At 48.0% G+C, this 20,000-nt stretch overlaps 1 protein-coding gene across 4 annotated transcripts in view; it reads right to left on the bottom strand.

Moving 5' to 3' along the window:
• LOC118774858 (transcription factor COE1-like) overlaps positions 1-20,000 on the bottom strand; it is a 142,981-nt gene that overhangs the window by 48,616 nt on the left and 74,365 nt on the right. For all 4 annotated transcript variants that reach the window (XM_036524410.1, XM_036524408.1, XM_036524409.1 and 1 more), the window contains exon 7: positions 1,197-1,278. In XM_036524410.1, coding sequence (XP_036380303.1) covers positions 1,197-1,278 — 82 coding nt within the window. The remainder of the gene's footprint in view (positions 1-1,196; positions 1,279-20,000) is intronic.

The following is a 20,000-nucleotide window of genomic DNA, read 5'->3' as shown; positions in this document are numbered from 1 at the left end:
AGGCAGGGTATGCAGTTCTCTGTATGTGCATGTGTGTTGATGTATGTGTATGTTTGTGTGTTTGTATGCGGTTGTGTTTGTGTATGTGTGTGCATGTGTGTTTGTGGATAGGGAGATATGTAGGTCCATGTGAGTATGTGCACGTGTGTAGGTGTGTGCATATGCGTGCATGCATGTGCGCACGCGTGTGTCTGCGTGCATGTCCGTGTATGTGGTTGCATGTTTATGTGTGTGTGGTTATGCGTGCATACGTGTGCATGGTTGTGTGTGAGTGTGCAGGGCTCATGTTCCCAGGATGGCTGTAAATCCAGGTGTGGCCTTTCCTGTGTAGCAGTGGTGGAGTTTTCCGGTCCCTGTTCTACACATGCTACACACCATTCCTGCAAAGCGGGGACGCGGCCGTCGGCGTGCTGTAGAGGTGAGGGTGTAATTGACACAGCTGCGTGATTATGCAGAGCGTGTGTCCTTCCGCCCCTGCGTGCCGTCACCCCCGCCGTCACGCTGACAGGCGAAGAGGGGCGCAGCCCGGGAACGCAAATAAGCGGCGCATACATTAGCAGTGTCAGCGTGCCGGCGTCGGCACACAACCGGGACACGTCACCTGTCATAGCAAACACTCAGCAGAGCTTAACAGAGAGATCGGGGAAGAAAAGAAGAGAGGGGAGGGAGGGAGGAGGGAAAGGAAAGAGGGCAAACACTCTGTTCCGCTGCTTGACAGAGAATTTGGGGGAAAAAAGAGGAGAGGGGAGATGGGGCTGAAAGCGAGTAGGACAAGTGGGAGGGATGATTTTTCTCTTCCTGGTTGAATGATTTATTTACCATGCATTCTAACCTTCCTGATTGGATCGTCTCTTTACCATGCTTTCTAAACTTCCTGATTGCATCGTCTCTACCGTACCCTCTGCACCTGAAACATGCAGATACTCTGCCACAGACTGGCATGGTTACCACCTCAGTCGCAGGTGGTAGTGTATGTGTGTGGATGAACATGTGCATGTGTGAGTGTGTGTGTTTGTGTGAGAGACAGAGTGATTTTCTGTATGTGTTTATGTGAGAGACAGTGTGAGCATGTGTGTTTGTGTTTGTGTGAGAAAGAGTGCGTGTGTGTGTGTGCATGCGTGTGTCTGGGCATGTGCATGTGTAAATGTGTGTGTGTGTGTGCATGTAGGTGTGGGGAGACCAGAGGCCCTCCTTACCTGGAACCGCCGCATGTCCCGCGGGTTCCCTGCATTCTTCAGGCAGTTCTGGTTGCATTTCAGGAAGAACTTCAGAAAGAACCTGCAAGAGACACAAAAGAGCCTTCACGTCAACCGGCAGCTTCCCAAACTCCACCCACCGCTGCACAAACATACCAAATCAGACAAGGGGAGGAGGCATGTCCCGCTCCCTGCGAGTTTGTGACAGTTAACAGGTGTTTCTCAATGAGAAAATAAGAAAATATACTTTTCTCTATAAAAACTTCACCCTCTCTTAACTCCACAATCAGAAATCATGACTGCAGACTTCAGCCATGAATAAAAAATACAAATATAGACATTACGGCCCTAAGTTTCAGCGAAAGCCCACAACTACTGCGCCCCATTAGCCTCTTCGGTGGTGATGTCCGCCGAGAGCCGAGGCACAGTGTGACACATAACTTGTGGGAACAAAGCCGCTCTGATGAGCACAGCTCTGATAAGACATCCTGCACAGTGGCGTGATCTGACCAGCGGCAAACATTCACCCTTCCTCTGAGAGAGCAACAAAGCTAGGCTACATCACGTTATTAGATCATAGCTCGAGTTAGCCAAAGCTTTTACCTCCCCCCATAATTATACAGCTTTTCCTCCAGCAAATCATGTTAGCGCTGCAGCCCAAGAGCAGCAGTGAGCGAGGCAGGGTCTGCGCTCTGAGCTGGATGTAGCAGCCTGTCTAGTCGGGTTGCACAGGTTAACTTCTGGCAGGGCTTGAAAAGAGTCATGCTCACACTCACTGGTCTGTGAGCGTCGCTAGCCTGGTCTGACACTGTTGTGCATTCATCTTGGATGGGTACAATTCCGTACTTTTGTGCTGAAAGTCGCTCTGATTAAGAGCGTCTGCTAAATTAATGTAATGTAATGTAAAGTAATGTAATGTAATGTAATGTAATGTGATATACATCCCTCTCTCACAGGCCCTGTCAGCCTGGTTTGTGACATTGTGTCTGCTGCCATTTTACTGGCCACCACAAAGGGCACAGACACTGGATGCCCCTGACATTAACCTACACCCTGTCCTGGAGAGTGGCTGCGTTATAACGCCCAGCAATGACCAGCCTTCCCCAATACACAAACACACAAACAAAATCACACCCACACAGAGATACGCGCACACACACGCGTGCACACACACACACCCACACACACACACGCGCGCACACACACACCCACACACACACACACTAACCCACACACACACACACACACACGTATGCATAGGGATACATACGCACATGCACACAACAAATGTTTGGGTGCACGCACACAGACGCGGGCATACGCTCCCCTATACACACACACACACACACACACACATATGCATAGGGATACATACGCACATGCACACAACAAATGTTTGGGTGCACGCACACAGACGCGGGCATACGCTCTCCTATACACACACACACACACACACACACACACACACATATGCACAGGGATACATACGCACATGCACACAACAAATGTTTGGGTGCACGCACACACAGACGCGGGCATACGCTCCCCTATACACACACACACTGAAATAAAGAGCAGGACCATCTGTCGCAGGTCAGTGATGAGCCTGACAGCCAACTGATGCGTGGCCTTATGAGGAAATGTCTCTCAAAGAGACAGAGTCACTGGGGGCCATCCTAGCCTGGACCTCTCCTGAGGCCTGCAATCTCCCTCACACAGACACACACGCGCACACACACAGACACAGATACACACACACACAGTCACTCTCTCTCAGACACACACACACACACAGTCACTGTCTCTCTCTCTGTCTCTCTCACACACACACACACACACACACACACACATACACACAGTCAGTGTTTTGTTGAGAGTCAGGAGCGGAGGTGTGCCCCCCCCCAGGCAGGGCTCCCTGTCTGTGGTGTGGCACTCAGGCACTCAGGAATGCTGGGACAGTGTGTGTGAATGCCAGTGCTGGTGCAGCGCATACCGCAGCAGCAGGTAATCAACCCTGCAATCCATGTCCACAGAGAGAGAGAGACACATCTCTGCACCCCATCAGAGCTGTCACATGACCCCACCCTTCCAGGCCACGCCCCCCTAAGACTGCTTAATACTGTCTGCTCTAACACAGTCAGAAGGGGGTGTGCTTTTACACTGACCTTACACTGGCGCCAAAAAACTCTCTATTGGATCTGTATCCTTTCCTGTATGACCCGTTTAGAACAGTTTATAATAAAAATAACAAATAAATTTAGCCTGTCCCTTCGCTCCAGAGAAGAGCCAAACTGACTGACTTATTGTGTCCTCCTCACAAACTCGTGACAGTGGAATATTTAAATGGTTTATTGCTGTTTTACAGATTAAAAGAGCAGAACAACACCCCAAATTGTGCCAGTTTCTCAAAACTCCCCAGAGTGGATTAGATGCACATAGTATGCTGCATCTAAGATCAGAACACAGGCAGGGCTGTGTGCTGCAACACTCTGAAATGCATTATCTCACCAATGGAGGGGGACAGATGAGGCATTAAACTCTCCTGACGTGGTGTTTCTGCCCTGCTGCCAGAGTTTACTTAACCAATAAAACCCAGAGAGCGAGTGGAGCGCAATCTGATGAGGAGCAACGGTGGTTCAGGGAGGGGGCTGCATCAGGCAGGGAGCGCACTTCAGTGCCTCTGAGAGCTTTCAGCAGGGTAGCCAGAGGGAGGCTGACACGGCCATTGTGTCCAGCCTCATAGCGTATGCAGTCCGCCCATCCGAGTTAAGGTGTCACGGCAACCACCACCTCATCCTGCCCACCCCCAAGAGTGTCTGACTGCCAGCCAACTCCACAGAGGGACTGTGTGTTGTATGTGGGTGGGTGTGTGTGTTTGTGTGTATGTTTTTACACCTGTGTTCTGTGAACACAGAAAATGCCTGCGTACTTGAAATAGACAGGAGGTACACTCAACCAGCTTTTAAAAGTTAAACTCTGATTACATTTTGCAATGGTTATTGACTTTGCTAGGACTCAATCTCATATGGCCAAAAGTTCAGACAAGCGCTGTCATGAGATGAGAAGGAGAAACAGTGGGACACACAAGCGGTTTGCTAGGCTGCACTGTGTACACGACTGAGGAACCTGCCATAAAAAAATAGCACATTATAAAGAACAGCACAGCATCCACAGGAGAAAAGCAGGCCCGAGTAGCTGGTGAGAGGTATGCGAGGGCTTGGAGGTGATGAGGTACGATTAGAGGCTGTTTCTCCATGTGGGAGGTAAACCAGCACAGGGGGAGCTCCGCCCGTTCCCCTGCCCTTTCTCACAGCTCTCGCTTTCGTGCAGCTAATTGGTCGGATGGCGCCTCCATCCCTCTCGCCTCCTTTCATCCCCCCATTCACCCCCCCCCCCCCCCCCCCCCCCCCCCGGGCCGCAAGCACGGACTGAGCAGCAATTACGCCACAAGGCTACTGGTGGAAGGGGGGGGTCAGAGCAGCAACCGGCTGTGTGACGGGACCGGTTACCGCCATGGCGATGGAGCCGGGGGAAGCACTTAATTAGCAGAACTTTTCTTCGTTTACTCGCGCAAATTGCTGATATCCAGTCACCCCTGCCTCTTTTTAATTACCACTCAATAGAGACATCCCCACTGCCCCACCCCCACCGCATCCCCCCCAAGCCAGAATCCTCCAACCACGCCGAACCGTATCACGCTAGGCTACCCCCTTCCCCCAAGCCTCTGGCCTTTCCTGGGGCTTTTCAGAATCCTGTCTTGACTCAGAACTTGGCGCCTTTTGACGCCGCTTGCATGCGCAACGAAGATCTGCTTTCATGCAGGGAGACACACAAGTGTATCTTTGTATCTGCGTGAGGGGTAAGGTTACCGCGCTAAACATGCTGTAATCTGGATGTAATGCAGCCTGTCATCTGTCTGCCCGAGCACTCAGAGCAGCTGCTTTGGTTTTTTTTTCTTTTTTTCCTCTTCTTCTTTCGCTATCGAGACACACTGACATCAGGTCAGAATCTGTCATCTGTAGGAGGCCTGTAATGGTAGTATCACGAAAATGAGGAAAAAAAAAAAAAAACACAGGAAGGGGTACTCGGCATCATGCCCCTCCTCCCTGACAGGGTTCCTGTCCGTTGGTGCCCGCGCTGCCGGCTCACAAGGTCGGGAGACAAGCGACACCCACGTCCCCTGTTGCTGCCACCTGAAGGAGGACCAGGTCGAAACAGATCCCCGGCCGAAGGACCGGACACCCTAATTAAAAGGATGGTCCCTTTGTCTGGGTCCCCAACGCAGGGACGAGAGCGCCACGCGGCTCTCCTTGATGTCGACCGGCGGCAATTACTCAGGGAGTAAAGCGCTTACTCGCCGCCTCTCGCTCCCTCCACAGCGTCGGTTTAATAGGGTTAATCTCCTTCCTCTTCTCCCCCTCCCTCCTCCTCGGCTCTCCCGCCCCCTCCTCCAGCTGTCTCGGGGTGTCAGTAACAAAGGAGAGAGCGATGCATTCCTCCTAACGCCGGGCTTAAGCCCCCGGGTGACACCTCTGCTTCACTTTCAGCTGCGCTAAATCCTCTACAAAAACTACCATGTCCAGGGCGGATTTGCAGCCCAGGGTCTGCGTCTTTACTGTCTGCTCACTCGTACACACGTTCACATACACGCGCTCATACACACTCTGACCATATCCATACATATGCACACAAACACACACTCACACACAGGTTCACATACACGCGCTCATACACACTCTGACCATATCCATACATATGCACACAAACACACACTCACACACAGGTTCACATACACACGCTCATACACACTCTGACCATATCCATACATATGCACACAAACACACACACTCACACACAGGTTCACATACACACGCTCATACACACTCTGACCATATCCATACATATGCACACAAACACACACACTCACACACAGGTTCACATACACACACTCATACACATTCTGACCATATACATACATATACACACATACACTCAAATACATACACTTACATTCTCACATACACTCTTACCACATGTATACACATGCACACAGTCTGATAGACACACTCACACACAGTCAGATATACACATTCAGATACACTCTACACAAATGCACGTATGTATAAACATGGTAAGGAGCAGAGCTCGTGACCAAAAGGTTGCTAGTTCAATTCTCCACTGGGGCACTGCAATTGTACCTGGGGAAGGTACTTAACCCACAATTGCTTCAGTAAATATCCAGCTGTATAACTGGATAAAATTGTAACCTATGTAAGTCACTCTGGATAAGAGTATCTGTTAAATGACAATAATGTAATGTAACGTATCCACACACCACTATGTGTGCACAGATGCACACACCCACATGCACAAACACAGACTTACTCCATATGTATGTACACACACACACACACACACACACACACACACACATTAACACTGAGCACACCATGACGCTCGGAAATGAATAACCATATAAATGTATGTATCCGGGTGCGGGTAGAGGGAGGTGGTTGGTATGAAGGGCGTAATGGCTGTGTTTCTGTCGCGCGTTTGACCCGCGCGGCCTGACAAGCTCCATTACCGCTCTGAAGAGCTCTCCCGAGTGTGGAGTACAGAGAGAGGACGTGCTCTTACCGGTATAATGTATATTAAAGTACACAATGTCCCTTCCGTAGGGCACAATAGACAGACACCTTATGCTTTCAGAATTGATTGGATAGTGCTGTCATGCATCGTTAAGGGCCCTCCAATTAAAGAAGGCAATTATTATAGCTGCTGGATGAAAAAAGGGGGGAGGGGTGCCGTCGCTGGTCAGGGAAGGGGGGGGGGGGGGGTGTTGTTACTGTATTGGTGTCCCCCGGCTGGTGGAATCATAACTGAGGGCCCGACCTTCAATTTCCGGAGTTCAGCAGATCAGGAAGTGGATTATGAGGTAGTTGTAGAAAACTAATGATTCACAAAATATTCAACCTGTCACAAGCTCCTCTGACCTCTGGCAAACAGAGAGAGATTGACAGTGTGTGTGTGTATGGGAGAGAGAGAGAGAGAGAGATGTGCAGAGAGAGAGAGAGAGAGAGAGAGAGAGAGAGTGCAGGTAAAAAAGAGACACTGAAAGACAGAATAAAGTGAAAAGAGAGAAAGGGAGAGAGAGAAAAAAACAGTGAATGCATTGGTGGTATTTCCCCACAGTTTCCTGCAGGGCCGGGTCCTTTCAGAGAACTGCTGAATGTTAGAGCGGTGGATGCTGCAGTGTGGACTTTAACTCCTCGAGGGAGTGACAAGTCCACTGCTCTGACTGAAGGGAGGGAGGCGGTCCAGGGGGAAGGGGGGGGAGTGGTAACAGACAAAGGGTTAATGAAATCCTCAGACACGTTGACCTCTGACCTCTGCGTCTGGGGGGTCACATCTGGTCAGCTGGCTGGCTCCCTAAATTGACATAGAGTTTGACCCCATAGAGACCTCCTCTCCCAGTGACATGTCCTCTGTGTAGTCCTCGATAACACACACACACACACACAAAGAAATTTTAGAATTTCAAACGTAAAAACTGACCAATGACAGTGCCTTCAATTGTTCTCTGCATTTATTAAAAACAGACGCAAGGAGGGGAAGTCGAACAGATACAGATACGAACCAGGGAAACAAACGGAAATTCCCATTTTGTAACTGAACTGGTGTTATGAGCTGGAGATAATACTGAGGATACACAAAGAACTTTATTTATTCAAAGCCAGAGCTCTTTTAACTGAGCTTTTCGTCTCTATTCACGCTTTATTCGATGCCTGAAAATGATCTCAATCATGCAGCTGTCTAGTAAACCCATCACTTCTCCACTGTGCAGATTCGGTTCACCATCTTGCTCTTTAATCTGAGTGGCATTCATTTCATTGCATTTTAATTGCATTGTCATTTTTACTTCTCGTTTCTTATATTTCTCTGGATGGGAGCGTGAGTACCAGGATGCAATAATGACAATTTCATATTTCATTTATCAAAATGATAGAGCATCTCCATTGCCCTCTTGCATACAGTATTCACAGTGAAAGTGCATGATTATATGAAGAGGATATGACACTATTTGTTTAAGAGAACACAAGGGGTACTCAAATGACTTCATTATTCCAGTAATTCCTTCACCATGAAGATATGTTTGGTTGTGCTCACATTGGTGAGGAGAAACCGTGAAAGAATAAGAGCTATCCATCCCTGGTCAGCTATAGTTTTTGTGCTTTAAATATGTGATTTCGTATTTTGCATGCAATCGTGTGATACACGCTTGCAGTTCAGTGAAGGTAAAAGTTCGATAAGGAATGTTTGACGCTTCCTCTCAGCAATTTACCTACTAATGTAGCATTCATTTCACAGCAAGTAACCTAATATGTTTCATATTGAACCAGTAAGAAAAGGTTATTTCTACACACGCATCTACAGTGCTACATTTCAGCTACAGCTGTTGTTCCAATAGGAAGACTGATGGCTGGTAAATAACATGAAACAAGCCTGTTGTCATGACTTAAACCAGTCCGCATGAGCGCAACAGTGCGATGCGTGTTTACAGATCAAAAGAGCACGCTTGTTTACACGCGCGGGTGTCTCCAAACACGCCAGTGTTGCCTGTTTGTTTTTTTTTTATTTTCCACCAGGACTACAAAGGCCTATCAACGTCTCATTAATTAGCATATTTGTAACGAGGGGGAAGTATGGATGTCATAGCATGGGACGGCAGAAGCAGAGACAGCGAGAGAGAGAGAGAGGGACAGAGAGAGAGAGAGAGAAGGGGAGAGAAAGGAAGAGAGAAAGACTGGTTTCTTGGGTAATCTAATTCTTCTACTTAATGCAAAACAGTGCTATTACTGCATTTGCCATCTACTTGTATGGTGTTACCCGCACTATCACTAAATGAGACGAAGTGAATGGTGCAGCCCATAAATTATTCAGGGGCTGAGATGGCAATTATGGTGCTGAGCACAACCAACATTAATATTTTATGAAGGGGCTGCAGCTCTCAGAATGAGAGAGAGAGAGGGAGAGATGGAGAGGGGTGGAGAAAGGGAGAGAGAGAGAGGGAGAAAGTGGGAGAGACGGAGAGAGAGAGAGAGAGAGAGAAAGAGAGAGGGAGGAGAAGCTTGGCTGCTGCCCTTTCTTCCTTTACATTCTCATTCTCTATCCTCTATGCACTGTATGTACTCTTTCTTTCGCACACCAGGGTTTCTTTCTTTCTCATCCCTCTCTTCTTTCCCTCCCCTGTCCCTCCCTCCTCCCCAGGTAGCATGTTTTTCATCCACCTCTCCTGCACTCCCTCTCTCAACCCCTCTCTCATTTCTCATTCCTTCTCTCTTTCCCATGGGTGTGTGCATGTACAGACCTAAGTAATGCACTCTCATAAACAACTGAGTACCATACATATGCATATCAGTCTCTTGGGGATACCTGTTAGTTGGTCTCCCTGTATTTTGCCTTTATAATAATCTAGCCATAGTACCTTTATAACACCTACATTATATGGAAAAATAACTTAGTTACCAATGAACTTAAATATATTTCTATTTTTAAATATCACATGTTCATACAGGATGGGTTTTTGCAAATATTTTCTCTAAACATGCAGGCAGGAGCTGTTGCAATTTTGTGCTTATTATGGGTCAGGGGGAATTTTTGTCACTGCATGGTTATTTATAGTAAAATGCAGTTTTTACCTTGGGTGTGTCTGCCCTTCCGCCACTCTTAGGCCAAGAGAGAAGTGAAACGAAGTGGGCTGGGTAAACCCAAGGGGGCGGGGCAAGAGGGCCAATAGGACATGCCCCCATGTGAGAAGCTGCCATAACTCTGGGCCAGTATAGGGGGGGGGGGGGGGGGGGGGGGGGGGGGGGGGGGGGGGGTCGGGGAATGAAGTGAGGCTGGAGGCTGGTGTGCACCCCAGCGTGTTTAATGCCCCAGAGCCGCCGTGAAAAGAGGGCAACAGGCAGGAGGAAAACAAGCAACTCACAAGGTCCTTCTCATGGTTTTCCTTTGAGCTGCTGGTTTACCTCCGCAAGCACTCCCAGCCACTCCAGTGTGTTCCCACCAGGGAGGGGAGTTAAGACACACCAGTTAACACACACAGACAGGACACCCTCGTGCTCTCAGGCTTTGGTATTTCAGAGTTAGTCTCTCCATCAGTAGTTATTTTACCCGATTCTCAGAGGGGGAGGGGGTAATGCCCCAGGAAGGGGGGGGGGGGGGGGGGGGTGATAAAGTTATCCACACATGGGGTTCCCCTGGGCCTACAGCGAGGAACAACGTACAGGAGAATCTGACCCTCAGTCACGCCCTGGTCTGGACCCCACCAAGGCACCTTCCAGTTACTGCATGGCCAAAACCAATAGCAGGGTCCACCTCTCCTGACAGGGGCATGACAGCTTGCTTATTCTCCGGAATGAAAGCACGCTGCTTCTCCCCCTCTCCCTCTCCCTCGCTCTCCCACTCTCCCTCTCCCTCTACCTCCCTCCCTCGCTCTATACTTCACACTCATTTTCTGTCTCTCGGTGCCTCTACACAGCAGTAGGGCAGCTTTGGCAGCCAGTTTCAAAATAGCTTACAACACAGACCGTAGAAAGAAAAATCACTCCGTGGCTCGTCTTGTGTTGTTTTTTTTCCTTGCTGTGGGTTCCTTGCCAGCTGCAACCCGGTAACTGTTTCATAAGAAAACAGTGGTGGAAACAATCTCCTGTCATCAAAACGCACAAATCATGTAGCTCCTTGTTACAGCATGGATACACCTTTCAGCCACTTTCTTTGGGTCTTCAGTGGGAGTCATTTAATGTTACAAACTAATTTCTGAGAGAGCGGTTTACTGCCACATTGAACCACGTACCAGCCAGGACACAGGAACACTGGTAAACGCTCACCTCAATCTGACCTCAGTCAGTCACTAAACACCAAAATGAGTATAACCACATATCAGATCATGCCTATTTAGTATGGCTACACCCTGGCTAAATGCCATACCGGGGACGCCTATATCTCTGCAAGCTTCCATAGCAGGGTCACCATTATCTGTAGAGCTTCAATACATCTAAGTCTACTAAGTAACACACTGTAGTCAGCCGTGGAGTTCTGACCTAACAGAGATTAACAAATAACATGCACGTGCACTCAGGTACCCTGCACAGTTACATACAATCACACACAGTGTCACGGGGGGGTGGGGATGGAGAAACAAAGAGGGAGGGAAAGAGAGAAAGAAGAAAGAGAGGGAGCTGGGGGGGGGCATATCACATTGCGAGACTTTACAAGATGCGTGCAGACCCAGGAGATGAAGAAAGGCAGAGGGGAGTGTTATTTTACATAATCAGCCCTTCATATTCAACTGTCGTAATTGAGAGCTGGAGTACAGCTAAAGACACAGGGCGCCACGATCTGTCAATCAAATCCCAGTCTCTTGGGGAATGATAATCACAATAATGATCTCAATGTCCTTGTATAATAATAATATAGTAATAAATAGTAATAATAATAATAATAATAATAATAATAATAATTATTATTATTATAACAATTATTATTATTATAGTAATAATAATAGTAGTAATAATAATAATAAAAATACATTGCTATTACTGCTGAGGCTAGGGGTGAGAAGCAAAAGTGCACCTTATGGATTGATGTGGATGCTTTTTTTAACACTGTTTGAAATTTGCTGATATTAAAGAATATATGTATGAGGTAGACTGAGGATATGCCCCGATCGCTGTCTAGGATGTTACATCTCGGCATGATCGTGCCCATGAGGCACTGCTGAGAATACAGAAAAAAGGCAAGGATGAGGGAATGAGAGACAGGAGGAGCATAAGCCAGGCCAGGGACACAGTGCTCCACGCTCTCCCTATGCCAGCTGTTGCTCTGGGCATTTCCAGCTAATCTGCTCACACTGGGTGCATCTGTCTATGGCTTAACATCTGACACAGGGAAGGCTTTTCCAGCTCCGTCGCGGGCCAGATCACGGCGTGCTCCGCCCCCGGCGGCCACCGCCCTGCCAAGGCATGACCTCATCTGAGAGCCTGATGACTTTGTTCAGGGTTTGCAATATGCGACGGCCCTCGCCTCTGATGCAGGGGCTGATGGGATTCTCCACTGCTGCCCTGCAACACTGTCATTGACTAACCTGCTTCCAATGCTCCAACGCTGCGCTGGAGTACGCTAACATTACATCACGCCATCACAAGGCTGCATTACACCTGCACTGCCACACACACACACTTATTTGGCCAGGGAGCGCTTTACAGACGACAGACAGAAACACTGTTACCTCTGACCAAACACAGAAGTGCCTGAATTTAATGGCAAAGAAAACCACACGCTTTGTACTGGTACATAACCACAGAGTAATTTCAGTCCTGTAACTAGAAGTGGTCAGAGGGCTGGACTGTTAAGCAGGGGGTTGAGCCTTGAGCCTTGAGCAAGGCACAGGAGCTGAACTGCCTCAGTTCCTTCTGCTTTCTAAACGCAGCAGCATGGATGTATGCCTCAGATAAGGGCATCTGCTCTGCAATTAATGAAATGTGATGTAATAATGTAACTCAATGATGTTCACTGACATGTCCACACCTTCAAATATTCAACAGATCCATCCATGAAACTAGAAAACAGATACAGATACAGAGATTCTTTCTCGTGTGAGTAGAGCTCATTTTAATTTGAGTCTGAATTTTAATTTGATACAGCCAAAAAAAAAAAAAACTCAATTTGTCATTATGTAGGACTGAACCGTTGACTCAAACAATGGTCACGAGAGCATACACACTCAGCAGTCTATTTCAAAGAAAAGGTAAAGATCTATACGAACTGAACCTAGGAAGCCTCTGACTTTTAAAGCCAGTGTTTTAAAAAAGAGTAATGGCATATTGAGGGAGAAAAAGACAGAGAAAGAAAGAGAGAGGGAGAGAAAGAGAAGAGATGAAGGGGCATGGCTTTCCTCTTGTATATTTGAGGAGCAGAAGGCAAACACTTCAATAATTCATGAGTGAGAGATTGATTTTTTTGGCTGGCAGGGCCATATTGAGGTGTTGGAGTGAGCAGACAGAGAGATCTTTAGTTCTGGGAGTGGCTGAGAGAGCTCTATGCACACCAGCTCACACTCCAAAGAGCTTGTCTGACCAGAACATAAAAGAACTTTTAATTTCTCTCCTTCTCTCTCTCTTTTCCCTTTTTTCTCTCACTCACTTTTCATGCTGTGTTTTCTCCAGTTTGTCTCTTTGGCCATAAAGTAGTGCCTTAACACCACTGTGGGCTTTTATACGTTTAACACTAAGAGGTTCTGTAACTACTTTGATGGCCAAGAGGCGACCGGAAGACAGTGAAATCACAGCCCTTGTTTTCTTTTTTTCCTTTCCCTCTCTGTCTCTTTTTCTGCCTCTCGCTTCTCCTCCCCCCCATTTGGCCTAGATAAGATTTCAGTTAGATTTCTCAGCCTTCCAGAAGATGATGGCTAATTAGTATCTGATTATTATTAAACCTAATTCTGGGACACATGCACACTGTGTTATTGCTCCACCTTTTTTGTTTATACCTCAGCTAATTACTGCTGACAGGCTGTTTGGAGTCACCATATAAGACACTGAGGAAGTCTGAATAAATGTGCACTGCGACTATGAACCATTTTTCAGTGTGGATTAAAAATTCCCCTCCTCCTGCTTGTAGCAAAACAAGGTTAAACTAAATAACTGAGAAAAAAAATGCATGGTTGGAGTTATTGAAAATTGCTGCGGCACACAATGAAAGAACTAAAATTTGTTAAAGTAATTACTAACCCAGCCGGCCAAATGCAGTAACACATTTATGATTTCACACTTTCATTAAATTAAGGTGGGAATTAAATTTCACCACGATTAGGCATGAAAGTCATAGATTAGACATACGGGTTAGACAGAATGACAACGCAGGTTTCCAGCAATCTATTGCAAAGAAATAATTACATGAGTATTACTGCATGGAAAACACTGAGCAATACAATACCATGAGTAACTACACATATTCCATAAACTGGGGGCTGCAGTGTGGCATAGTAATGAGGAGCAGGGCTCATAACCAAAAGGTGTCTGGTTCAAATTCCTGCAGAGGCACTGCTGTTGTACCCTTGGGCAAGGTACTTAATTGCCACAACTGTTTAAATTGATAACATAGTAACCTATGTTATTCACTAACTATGTAAACAGCTAAATGACAATAATGTAATATGTAATGTAATAACTATGTACATACCGTAACTACAACATGACCACACCCACTCAGGCCTGATGATTTCACCCAGCAGATCAGCTAAATGCACAGAGATTCTGAGCACAGAGCAGGGAAAGTATGAAGGGCTGAGAGGCACCTGTCTGTGAGTCACACAGCTCACACAGACTCCGTGCTCCCTTTTCCCTACTCCACGGAGGAGCTGGAACATGACCAGCACCAGCTAAGAGGTCAAGCTCACAGCTCAACCGCTTTTCCACTGCGTATTCCAGACAGTTACGTTACAATTGCTTAGCAGATGGTCTCAATCCAGAGGGACTTTCTACATGCGATCCAGTTATGCAGCTGGATATTTACAGAGGCAATCTGGGTCAAGTGGCATACAACAACAGAACCCCCCGGGGCATCAAACCAGCAACCTTCAGGTTACCCGCACTGCTTTGTACCACTGCACTACACTGGGTTTTTCCCAAGGGCTTCATGTTACTTCTCTCTAGCCGCTGGTTGTTTGACTTGATGTGTCATGGTGTGCTCCTGACTCCAGCACCTCTGTTTTTCATACCAGTGCAGATGGAAGGTATTTAGTTGTTAAAAATCAAGTAATTATATAGTAATTACACAGGCAAAACTGTTAATTGTTAAATTGTCTGTCTGCTATTTTGTATTTTGTTCCACCACCTGCTGACTCTTTTGTTTGGTATTTTTTTTTGTGAAGAAACAAATTATTTGTTTTTGTAGATTTTCTTATGTTTAATTTTTCGTGAGAAAAGTCAGCCAGCTTCCTTTCAAGGAGTGTGCCAGAGGGAGAGACACACTGCCCAGAGATGCCAGTCAGGATGGGATCAGCTCCTGAGGCCTGTGTGGGAGCCCTGGTGCTTTCCAGCTAAGGAATTCTACAGTGCCTGCCCACAATCCATCATCAGACACTCAGCATAGACTCTGAATAGATCAGCACAGACTTTGCGTTTGGAAGCTCTCATTCCTGTCAGTTTATACCTGTTGAGTCAACGTACCATGAATTTGCCTCTATTCCTCCCTGGATCCCGCTGCAGAAGAAAGAGCTACCCGCGGCCTATCAGAGCAATCCTGATCCTCTCAAAATCCACCTGCTCAGATTGCATTCCCCTTGACGTGGGGATGGATCCGACAGAAAGCTCAGCTGCTGGTGAGCCGGGTGAGCGTATGACTCAGATTTTGATGGTAAGACACGTATGTGGGTTCAGGGAGGGAGTGCCCTGTGGAGAGGGGAGCGGTTTCGTTCACAGCTCTCCTGGGGGAAAAAATGTAAAGAGGGAATCCCTCTTTCCTCAGCGCTGGAGGAGAGAGCCTGGGGCAACGGCAGCTTGGGTGTCCTGATCTGCAGCGGAGAGACCACAAAGCCCCCATTCCCAGGGGCGGGGGGGGGAGAGGGTGGGCCGCAGATGGAGGCAGTGCGGAGTTATTATCTCTGCACCCTATCAGAAGGGTGTACAGTCCGTCTGTCTGTCCAGGACAACTCGAAAACGTCACAGAGGGGATTTGACAACACGTACAAAATTATTATTAATAGATGTAATGTAATACATTTTTGCCCACAGGCCAAGGAAGATATGACTCCATCCTAGGCCTGGTAGAACTGCCAAGCAAGGACATAGGGAAGCAAGTCTTTTACGATGCTGTTGTGAGTTGAGATATGGACTAAAAACAGGCTATGACATACTAATAACAGTAGATGTGTAAAACAAGAACATCATTCATATCGATTTTAATTATCTATATGTAGATTTGTGCCTACATGCCACAATGTCATTATCTTAGCAGAACTGCATGCGACCACAGCGCTGAGGCAGAGCAGTACCAGAGGCCTGTGGCTATTGATCCACCTTTACAGCACAGCAACGACTTACTCTCAGTTCCACAGTTAAAAGCCTCAACGCCAAGAGGTAATTTAACTGCAACTGTCCCTCAGTCTCTCTGTAAGACAAAAGGTGTCAAAAGAGTCCCTTGTTGTCCAATCACGTGCGCCACTTCTTCACGTATTCGCTCTACACGCATCTTTTTTTCCTCCTCCTCTCCCTGCTGGCGCGTAGTACGCGGCGAGCGCCTGTGAACGAAGCCCTTCTTTTCGGCTCGTTCATTATTCACGGCGTTCCCTCCCTTCCCGGGGAAGTCCCTGTCATGCTCCTCTCTCCGGCTGAGAAATGGGCCCTCGAACACGCGTCGTGTCCCGAACAAAAGCAACACGCTGCGATACTAACGCGCTTCATCAAGTGTGTAATTCACTCCTCTGCGGCGCGGGGGAACATTTGTCTGCCGCTGTATTAGACTAATATAAAACAGTTTTTTTCCCTCTCTCTCTCTCTCTCTCTCTCTCTCTCTCTCTCGCTTGTTACCACTGCACGCCGGCCCCGGGGCCTCAGATTATGTACACAAAGCGGAATCACCCAGCTGAGGGGACCGTACAGCGAGGAACACCAGCGTGGAGATGCTGATTGGAGGCACGTGCTGCAGCTGAACGCTGCAAAGCAGGCGGTGATGGAGAGGGAAAGATTTGAGGGAATCCCTTCCTACTGCACCACCGTACACACATGCACACACACGCACACACACTAACAGAGACACACACACACTAACACAGACGTACACACACAAACACAGACATACAAACTAACACAGACATACACACACACACACGCACACACACTAACAGAGACACACACACACTAACACAGACGTACACACAAACAAAGACATACACACATATACAGACATCCCCCCAACACACACACTTACATTCACACACATACACACAAACATACACACATGCACATGCACACACACTCACACCCCCTCACCACAAACACACACACACAGACACACCTCACACACACCCCCAGCAGACATACACGCGATACAGAGAGAGCATTTACCTCTTGCAAATCTAATTTTATTTCTACTTAACCGGCTGGGTTGCCAGATAGCCTGAAGGGAAGAAATGCAAGGGGTAGTGGGTGCAGCTTGGGCCGAATGGGAGGTCAGACGAGTGCCATTAAATTGTTAATGACCGCGCGCGGTGAGCCAGGACCTCAGCCCAGAATGTTGTCTGACATGAGAATGTGACAAAAGCTCAGGAGTCCTGTTCCATCCCACAGAGGAAACCATGGCAACCGGAAGAGGTGTGGAGGTTAAGGAGCTGGGCTTGTAAACCAAAGGATGCAGGTTAAACACTGCCATTACAAGATACCTTAACTGCTTCGGTAAACATCTTCTGAACATACAACATTGTAAAGGAGTGTAATACGAAAACAACACGAAAGATTCGTGCCCTGTACTAGGTAGAAACCCAAGATCAAGAAATCAGACTCAAAACAATAACAATAACACATTATGCGCGACTTATGTCTGTCAGAGAAGAGGAGAGGATCTCCAGGCTGACACTTCCTCTAAACACAGAGAGGGAGAGGTGTGAGACTGGTCCTGCATGTGAAAGCCAGGAATGGGGGAAAAATGCAGTAATCTGAGCCCTCTTCCTCCTTCTCCTCCTCTTCCTCTCAGGATGCCCACAGCACTTCAAACCACACCCACCCTGGTGGGACACGCCTAAATCAAACCACACCCATCCACAGCGTGAGAAGCACAGTGTTCACCCGTCCTGCACTCGAAATGGGGACTTCCAGCACAACCTACTGCCTCCTTTTTTTGGTGGGGGTACGAATGCAGAATGGGAAAACCCCTGCTATTCCATTTTCTGGTCTGGTTTATTGGGGAACCGAAAGAGCTGTGATTTACGGATCAGCAATAGCAGCTCAGAAAAAAGACACCCTCTCTTAAAGAGTGTTTAAACATCAAGGCCAGCAGCTTCCAAATCAGGCTCTTCACAAGGTGCTAGTGTTTGCTTAGTGGAGGGAAAACTCAGACAAAAAGGCCCTCTCTCTGTCTCTCTCTCCCTGCTTCATTTTGGGTCCATGCATCACTGACACTTCAGCCCCGACTGACTACCCCGTTTCCGTGGTGACCCCCTCCTCTCGCTCACAGCATCCTTTATAGGAGATTTATGGTACAGGCGTCCCGCGCCGGGAGCCACGAAGGCGCACCCCGGGGGGTAGGGCGCCGGCAGGACCAGCCATTAATAATGTAGACCCCTGGCCCGCGGCTTGGAGTCTGGCGGCCGGGAGAGGCGTGATGAAGAGGCAGGCCCAGGCGAGAGGACGCAACATAGCTACAGGGGTCTGAGAGATGTGGGGAAATCCCTGATGGAGAGCAGACAGCCAGCGAGGAGAGGTGGAACGTGGCCTTCTAGAGACGCCACACTGTGGGAACGTCTCAGTCAGAGATCTTAGGACATTGCATTACATTACATTACTGTCATTTAGCAGATTCTTTTATCCCGAGTGAATTAATTGGGTTGCTAGTTTATCCATTTATACTGCTGGAGGTTTACTGAGGCAATTGTGGGTTAGGTACCTTGCCCAAGGGTACAACAGCAGTGCCCCAGCAGGGAATCAAACCAGCGACTTTTGGGTTACAGCCCTGCTCCTTACCACTACGCCAAACTGGGTCATACTGTGGGATCGCCTCAGTCACAGATCTCTGGACAGATATCTGTCTGTCTTATGTTGGATCCACAGGATCTGATGGATCCACAACAATCTACTTTGCTTAGCTTTTAAGTGCCTGGATTCCAGGGCACACTTGTGCTTTCTAACAGGGAGGGTGACTGGGGTGGAGGGAGGGCTTATTCTTCTGTTCCTAAGATACACGCAAAGGCAACCAATCACAGATGCTCACTATCGTTTATAAATCCAATTAGACAATAGTGTGGGGCTACAAGACAGTGAATATCAACAGAATTGGAGTACACATATTTCTAATTGTAAGATTTGTTGCAAAGAACGGCTTCACTTAACACATATTTAAAATATCAGAGGATATCAATTGTCAATTATAAAGGCCAATGAGCAACACTGTCATTTGGTGTTGCCAGGGGATATGAGGCCTCTGATTATAGGACACCCACATTATTCTGGCCATCAGCCACTGTCCCCTCCAACAGCGAGGAGAGTGGCTGAAACACCTCGATATCCGCTCATTTTTATTTAAACTCCCATGTTTTATTTAACCGCAACATCTCGTCGCCATGAAAAATTCAGCACCGCACGCGCTCTCTGCCTAATCTTAGCCACGTCCCGCAAACTCCAGCCCTCTTTAAATATTTCTCAGAACAAATGGACACCAGCAGAGGCGGCGGGCACCCCGACCCCCTCGCCCTACTTCCTTAATTCCCTCCCTGTACTTCTTCCACACTCAAAAAAGGGGGCAGCGCTGTGACCTGGCACCGTCGTCACTGTCCTCACCATGGGGGGGTGGGCGTTTTACCTCCCCCCACACCCCCCTCGCTTCCCGCCCCCATCTCCACACCTGCCCCCCACGGGCTCTCAGATGCCAGTGTCGAGAGCGGTGATCCAAGGCCCCGGAAGGTTCCGTCAGGACAAGGCCCAGAGCGCCGCTCGAGAGACGCTCAGCTAATTACGGCTCCTGCTCTCATCTGGGGCCCTGGGATCGTTCAAGATTCAAATTGAGCGATTTGGCGTTCAGCGTTCTGGTTTC

This window comes from Megalops cyprinoides, chromosome 3, assembly GCF_013368585.1.
Source record: "Megalops cyprinoides isolate fMegCyp1 chromosome 3, fMegCyp1.pri, whole genome shotgun sequence".
Lineage (NCBI taxonomy): Eukaryota > Metazoa > Chordata > Actinopteri > Elopiformes > Megalopidae > Megalops > Megalops cyprinoides.
The sequence above is the reverse complement of the archived record's forward strand: the minus strand, read 5'-3'. Positions and strand labels throughout refer to the sequence as shown.